This window comes from Bidens hawaiensis, unplaced genomic scaffold, assembly GCF_021521415.1.
Source record: "Bidens hawaiensis isolate Kalapana, Puna unplaced genomic scaffold, B.hawaiensis_p1.1 tig00419544_1, whole genome shotgun sequence".
Classification (NCBI taxonomy): domain Eukaryota; kingdom Viridiplantae; phylum Streptophyta; class Magnoliopsida; order Asterales; family Asteraceae; genus Bidens; species Bidens hawaiensis.
The window spans coordinates 116,915-125,218 of record NW_027504896.1 but is presented as its reverse complement, the minus strand read 5'-3'; the positions used below and the strand labels follow the sequence as shown (position 1 = coordinate 125,218).

At 33.5% G+C, this 8,304-nt stretch overlaps 1 protein-coding gene across 1 annotated transcript; it reads right to left on the bottom strand.

Moving 5' to 3' along the window:
• Positions 1–1,851: 1,851 nt before the first annotated feature.
• On the bottom strand, positions 1,852–5,410 carry LOC143609331 (sodium/hydrogen exchanger 2-like). The gene is made up of 12 exons (XM_077084109.1): positions 5,298–5,410; positions 4,389–4,486; positions 3,971–4,030; positions 3,645–3,886; positions 3,510–3,556; positions 3,372–3,438; positions 3,180–3,280; positions 2,956–3,057; positions 2,733–2,871; positions 2,561–2,623; positions 2,394–2,477; positions 1,852–2,292 (listed from the first exon to the last, which is right to left on the bottom strand). The coding sequence occupies exons 2-12, from the start codon at positions 4,447–4,449 to the stop codon at positions 1,951–1,953; spliced, it is 1,308 nt and encodes a 435-aa protein (XP_076940224.1). The 5' UTR covers positions 4,450–4,486; positions 5,298–5,410; the 3' UTR covers positions 1,852–1,950.
• Between the last annotated feature and the right edge of the window lie 2,894 nt (positions 5,411–8,304).

Here is an 8,304-nt window from a genome sequence, read left to right as displayed (position 1 = left end):
CCCACTACCGATTATCGTTCCAGTTACAGAGTGGAGAATATTTTCAATCGGGAAGAGTAGTTTGACGGAGATACCTACTTTTCTCGGGAAAGCCACAAAGGAACCATATTTGCATTTGAGTGATTTCAACTCGATATGTGCTACTATATCCAGTCAAGGTTCTCAACTGATGATATCAAATTAGTGGTATTCAAGTTCAGCCTTAAAGATTAAGCTAAACTCAAGTTTGTCCAAAACTCAATTCCATTGACCAACCGAACACACAAATATGGAATGCGACTGCGATTCAGAAGGTCATGCAATTGCGATTCAGATGAATCATGCGATGCGATTCCAAAACTCAAGTTTGTCCAAACTTCAATTTCATGCAGATCTAAGGACATACAAATATACAATCTGCAAAAAATTCAATGATTGTTTTTGTGATGGTGGCTGTCAGGCAGGCAATGAAGGTGGTTGTGGTGGTGGCAGTCAAGTGGTGGTGGTTAGGTTATGGTAGTGGTGGTGGTAGTAGTATTTGTTGTTGTTGTGAGGTGGTGTTGTCTAGAGAGTAGGGCGTAGGAGGAATGAAATGAAAAAAAAAATAATGGAAAGAAATATTTTTATGGAATGAGGTTACTTGTGTAACGGTTAATTCAATTCCATTGACCAACCAAACACGTATTTTTTCATTCCATCACATTGATTCATTTCATTCCCCCTCTTATTCTTACATACCAAATGCCACCCTAATATGTCTACTATCTATACATTGTTCAAAATGAGAGTAGAATCCTCAACCACTTTAGAGCGGAATACCATATCACACACCTTAATAACACTAGGCTACATTTGGTTGTCATGATCTAGAGGAATTCGAGTTTAAATTCCCTACACTTTCGTGTTAGGTCAGGAAAAAAATTGAAATTAATGTGAAAAATGCATTGATCCAATGAACTAGCACTCGAATGATTGTGGTTGTCCTTTATTAGAAAGAAAAAAATAAAAAATAAAAAATAAATAAAAGTAAAAGTAAAGACCAAATAGCAAACTTATAATTAGTTGAGCGTTCACATCCTACATACTAAATCATGTGAGTGGGGTTTTTTAATTTAGAGAGTTGTTTAGGATGTTGTGAATAGAGGAGAGAGAAAATGCAATGATTTTTCTGTATATTTAAAAAGTTTTTGTGACATCCTATAAATTTTTAATATTTTTTGAAAGTGGAAAACGCTCTATCGCATTGGCTTTGCTTGAAAATGCCCGAACCATGTTAATTTACACATTTTTTGCCCCACGTTTGCACGGGCTGTACCCGAAAGCGCTCGTCCATAATGATGTGTTAGACGTTGTTATGCTGAGATGGAGGCGAACGTTGGTCTATTATAGAGCCTTAAATATCATATTTTACATGTAAAAGATCTTAATCATAGAGATTTAATTTTACCAACAAATTTTAACTACAATACAACAAAATCGAAATAAAGTATTATTTTCGTCGGCCCTAAGGTCTTACACAACTTTAGGCCGAAACTTTTTTTTACATTTGAACCTTTAAGGTTTCAAGGTCTTGCCATTTTGGACCAAATCATTAACTCCATGTATTTTCTAATGTTAGATAAGAGCATTTCTGTCTTTTTACCTATTTCGAGGAAAGTGAGAATTGTATTCAATGACTTTATAAGATGAATATTGCATGTTTAACCGATAAACACTTTAGGTTGAGTCCAAACATCAAATCCAGATTCCTTCCTCCTGGTATAACAGCAATATTCATAGACATATCTAATCAGGTATAAAAATAACAAAGACTCATGTTTGTTAGATATATAATTTAAATGAAACAAACAATATCCAAACTTTCAACCTCATAATTACAAAAACCAAAACTGGATTAAAATATCCAAATCTTCAACCTTTACAAAAACAACATTAAATTTCAGCACCAAGATATTAAAAAACCTCTTTTTTTTAGCTACCACCTTCCTCAGGGATCAAATTTGGAAGACTTTGTTCTGTAGGCGATCCAGGAACATACGGTACAAAACCACGACCACCAAAAACCGGACGCATGAAAGCATCATCAAACTTTCTCCAGTAATAGTGAACTGTGTGAGATGGCTTTGATAGGAACACCTGTAAAGCTGACTGGTACCCGGCTTGATCAGCTTCCGGGTCGCGCATATTTCCTAGAAGAGGAACATTAATGAAAGCTTTTGGGCTTGTTGGCTCAGAGGACTGCATTCGGGATATGTTTCTCGATGATGGAGGCAGCAACAGTCTCACTAGAGGCTTAGTTATCAATCCAAATACCTGCAACAATTTACACAAAGTTAAATTATAAAAACATGAATTGCTTCTGTATATGTTAATGACAGTGATATATGATGTCAAATTAAAAAAAAATAACTAACCATTGTACTAAAGAGAACAATGGTGATGGTACTTGTTATCATGATCGCGTTCCCACGCAAATGTGTATGGCCTGACCTTGTGAACTGCGACGTTAAGAAAATAAAATTGTTTAAATGTGATTTTGTTATTAAAAGATATTATTAAATCTTAAAACCACAAAACTGACCTGGTTATAGGCAAGGGCCATAGAAACAGCACCTCTCATAAGACCAGCCCACCAAATCAAAACCTTAACGAAAACAAAAGTAACATTAAAAAGATGAGGACTTGTTTGATTGTTTCACATTTGTGTTATATATACCAAAATAACATGAGGGAAACGTGTAACGAGTTCATACCTGCTGCTTACAAGTGATTTTTTCTCTTTCGTTATTCTTTGCCAAGTTGGCTAAATATGATAATGGGAAAACAAAGCATCCTCTTCCAACCAAAACCAATCCCAATAAAATGGAACTCACTGCCACTGATGTTCCAGGGCTGGCAGTTAAAAAAACCGGTGATTATGATGACAGGTAACAAACAACATATATAAAGTAAATTAATTTCTTTAATAAAACATACGTGTCTTGTACAAAGTGCCACTTTTCAATGTCCAATGCATCCATACCAACATAAAGAAAGATAAATAGCTCTGAAATGAATGATAATGTTGCAAAAGCATGCCTGAAAGAATGAGTGAGTACATACAGTTGAGCTTATCAACTTCTGTAACATGATGTAAAATAGATAAAGCAGTTATGGAATAAGATAAATAATCATGTTTTGCTTGTTGATTTGTAACATACTTGGTTGTGACTCTTGATTTCTCTGTCACATTATGCCAAGTGTAATGAGACATCACAATTCCACAAAAGAAAACCGTAAGGATGCCACTCAAATGAAATAACTGCAAAAAATGTGAAAATTTTTAGGGGTTATTTAACCGTACAGACGATAACAATAGACTTTACAAAGTTGGACATAAAGAAAAGTCTTACTTCAGCTAACATATATGAAAGGTAAGCCATTAATATCATGATGGCAACTTCTCGATCCGTTGAATGCCTATAATTTAGCAAACCAAATAAGGTATGAAAATTCTTCAAATAAAATATCATCGTTTTTAATCAATATACCTTCCAAAGTATAGTGTTTTTATGACATATGCACTTAGTAGTCCAGCCTGCAGGAGTAGAAGTAAAATGTCACATGATTATGCCTTGCAATATATAGCTTAAATCAAATGGAAAGATGTAAGCATGTAGACGTACGCCAACTCCTAGAACTGTGCTTGTGACAAATAAATAAAGAAAATTTCCAAGTAAATGAAACGCATCACTCGGCGTGATCCGAGAGAAATCAAAGTGTTGGACCGCATTGAAAATCACAACTGACGTAGCATCGTTCACAACGCCTTCACCGAACACCAAACTGTATAATAAAGGGGTTTCGTCTTGATTGAGCACCTGCAAAGTGCAAACAGAATCTGTTGCAGAAAAGATTGCTCCTAATGCTGGAACAGAAGCAGGTTGAGAATGTTAATTAGCAAATGAATAATATTATAAAATGTGATGAAATAAAAGAGGTTAAGTGAAACCTAGAAAGTCTCCTAGATCAAGAGAACCGACATTCATTCTTTTGAAAATTTGTGTAGCCCCTGTAAAGAAGTTATTAAAACTAGTTCAGAATGGTAAACCATGCAGTATACCTAAATACGACATTAAACGAAGAAAAATATTCACATAAACATAACTAAAGTCAACGATTTCCGTTTCGGATTATGGATTTTGTAATTGATATTCCCTCCTTTTATAAAGGTTATGAACTAAATAGGACACACGTGTTTGTTACAGATATAGTTATAACTCGAACATTCAAAATTTAAGAAATCTAGTATGACTAACAATTTGAAAATGTCAAAGATTAACCAAATGTAGCAATTCAACAAACCTACATGCCTTATGATAAAATATATAAAATGAAGATGCATTTAAGTTAAGAAGTTGAGTGTGTACCAAACGATATGATGGTGAAGGATATCACGGTACCAATAGCACCAAATAGCACAATGGTCATGAAATTGCGAAAAAACTGTTTCTTCTTTACTTGGAACCTGTTAATATATCATTGCAAAGATAACAAGAACAAGGTAATAACCATGAAAAATAAAGAATTTACAAAAAAAAAACAGCAACTAAAAGATTGTGCACATAATGGTCACAGGCAAATCAATTAAAACACAAGATCAAACTTTAACACACATGTAGTCTAGGGTCAATTGGCAAATGCATATTTCATCCATATGACACCATCATAATAGGCCCTGTAAAATTACAAGTGAATATCGAAACCCTCGACCAACCTAACTTGACGAACACACCAAGATTTGAACACAATGTTCGACACTTTTTACATATTGAAAACAAAATATGATACAAGAACAATTAACCCTAACAAGCCTTAGGAAACACAATCAAACTCAAATTTAGATTCAAACTACGCTACGCTAACTATTAGTCCCTAGACTTTAGATCTCTAAAACGCCCCTTCAGATCTTCCATACCACCCTTCTTTGTTCAACACTGGACCAACCAACTTCAATAGACCATGCAAAGTGAATCCAAAGAATATATATATCGCTAGTTGACCCGCAACAAAGATCATAACTATAACTTAAAAGATCAATTATTGCTAACTAATAATTAATACAATTTCTAGTTAAAATCCATTTCAATTCAAAGCAGACATTACTCAATTAATAAACAGTCTCCTGGTTACAAATATTGGATTCTTGTTATGCCTAAATCATAACAAAACTACCGAACACCACCGAATATACTAACTATAAATCTACAAATTAATAAGCATTAAAAGCAAAGAAATCATAATCAATTTATAAACTTTGGAGACTAAATTAAACTCACCCGGCATTAAAGATAATTGGCGGAAGAAGATAAATGAAGAAGAGATCTTCACTAAACACAAAGAGATGTGAATGCTTTCCTCCGGTACTTAGTAAAATAAAAGCTCCTGTGCATAGACCCTACCAATACAAAACAATTATCAAATTCAAATTATTTCATTATAATTTAATCTATGAGCATAAACACACTTACAATCAAAAGCGCGGTGATCGATTCATTCATCCACCGGCTCTCCTCCAGCAAATGCCCGATCACGATACACGCGCAAAGAAGAGCAACAAAAAGATTCATATTCACCACAGCAGCATACTCAGATGCAGCCAGTGAGGTAGTGTTCATCTTGGCCATCAATAACCCTAAATCCGGAAACATTGTGTCCAATCTAACAATCTCAACACACACACACAAAATATGAATCCATTTATTCACACATAACCTAAACAAACAAATACATGCAATGAATCAATGGTTTGAAATTACCGAAATGTGAGTGACAATAGATGGATTTGATCTGTGACTCAAAATGTGAAGGTTGTATGTGAAATGTGAAGGAACATTAATAATAATAATTATTAGGTTTTCAAATGATGATGTCACGAGAAGAGCAAGAGGGAAGGTGTTTGTATATATATGGAGGAAGGAGAGACAAGTTTAAATAATGTTCGATAATTTAGGACCTTCAACTATTTAACTTTTTTGAATTTGGTCTTAAATGTTTTAATTTGTCAATCATATTTTTAAAGTTTATTGTAAATAGTTGGTGATAGGTTATCGTATTAAAAGTCTATAGGTAGATGATACAATAGTTGGTAAATTGGATTTTAAAAATATATGGGAGTATGAGTGGTAGATTGTAAATAATAAATAATTGTGTTTTGAGATATCGTCTATTAATTTCAAGATTTTTTGGTTTAATTATTTTAGTTTATTTCCATAACTAAATTTTTCTTGCATTATTCCTTTCCTTGTATAGATTTATGGCATCTTTTGTAGCACTTAATATAATTTCTATATGCATCTAAAATATTAACCTTAATTAAGCTTAACTTATTTAACATTTTGTAATTGTTTTTAAAATATGAACTTGTGTTGCGGTAATGTTAGCTTTATTTCGTAAATGGGTGGGTTTTTCTTCGTTTTGATCAGTGTAATGTTAGTTTTATTTTGTTTTATTTTGCTTATTTTTGATGGTTGCATGAGACTTTTAGCTCTATTGTTAAGGGTTTGTCAACTTTTTTTAAAAGTTTTATAGAGTTAGTTTAAGCTATTTAAAAAAATATAAGATTGAGGGAACTTGTCTATTTTTACTCTTTATTTTTCATATAACTTATCACAAGTTTATTTATTTATTTATTTATTTTTGTTTAGGTAAATATAGAGTATAATATTTTGAAAATAGTGGTTGGAATTTGGAAAGGTGATAAATAGTTGGAGTGTGAATGGGAAGAATGTAAAAGTTGTTAAAATAAAGAGGAAGAAAATAAAAGTTGGAGGACCTTTTAGTAAGTAATAAATTGTGTATAGGAGGATACACGTGTTAGAATCCTTATTTGCATGGTGACCACTCATTGGATGGTTGATACTTTTGCTCTCACTCGCTCACTTTTTGAGGTATTTAGGCACCATCTTTGGCTTTCCCCTCACCACTTTTACTAAGTCACAACATTATTACCCTTCCACAATGAAGTGTCTGTCTTTCATGTGATTCAAAAAAATAATTATTAAATAGGTGTGGTAGTTTTATAAATATTTATTGAATTGGTTGGTGTAGTTTTAGTTAAATAAGGGTATTTAAAAACTATTAATAATATTTATTTTTTACCAATAAACTATACTTATTTTTCAATCATATCGTACCCTTTTTAGAATAAAGCTATGTGTTTTATTCATAAGAAAGGCATGACCGGCATCGCAGGAGAACGGCATGAGTTTCAAATAAGTTGAAGTGGTTCGGGTATTAGTATGCGGTTGGTACCAAATTAACTAAATTAGTACGCGTATAAGTACAGTACCAGCATTCAATAAACTATAATGCCAAAATCGTAATACCAAAGCCAATAAAACATAATACCAAAATAAACCCAAACATCAAACAGATACCGTGTACCAGAATACCCGCTTGAAGATACGCACAGGTGGGGCTTCCCAATAAAACTCTGCATATTCCAAATGGATATCGAGTACCGAAATAACCGTATCCCTACCAGTTAGTAGCGAATACCAAATTTCTAAAATCTTAATACCGATATTGGTCCCGAATACGCGGATACGAGTATTCGGGAGAAAAATCTTATCCCTAAATCATAAATTTCAAAGTTAGAGATCGGCAACCGAAATTGACATATATAAAGCATAAATCATCTCAAAACAAATATTAAATAAAACTTCCTTCAAGGTAATTGACGGGTTGGCACCTTAACCCGTTCAGGTCTTTAACCCATTCAAGCCATAAAAAGTAGAAACCAAATAGGCTCAAACATCACCTATAAAACTCGTTTAGCTAAAGTGGTTGTATTCATTTCAACCCGACGGGTTCACACGTTTACCCATTTAACCCTGTTAGTCTTTAACCCCCATGCCATAAAAAATAAAAACCAAATATAGCAAAGTGTTCAAATGAGAACAGAAACTGTGAGACATTGTACAAACAGCCGCAAAATCCAAACTACGTGTCGTTGGTTACAGTACCGGAGAGAAAGGATCGGTACAAGAGAGAACTGTGCGCTTTCTCCTTCAACCATAGGGTTCCAAAAGTACAAAACAAGAAACCGAGGCTAACCAACCAACACGATTGATCCGATTGTAACGCATGTTTCAGTTTGAAATGTATACATCCATACGAGAGATCATTGCATATCATACAGATGCAAGTATGCACATTGTAGTACAGTACATAAAAAACAAACATCTATTCAAATACCTACAACAACAAATACAAATGGATACAGACAAGACACATCAGTTAACTCAAATCCATGAGGATATAATTACGAAGTTTGCACCAAAT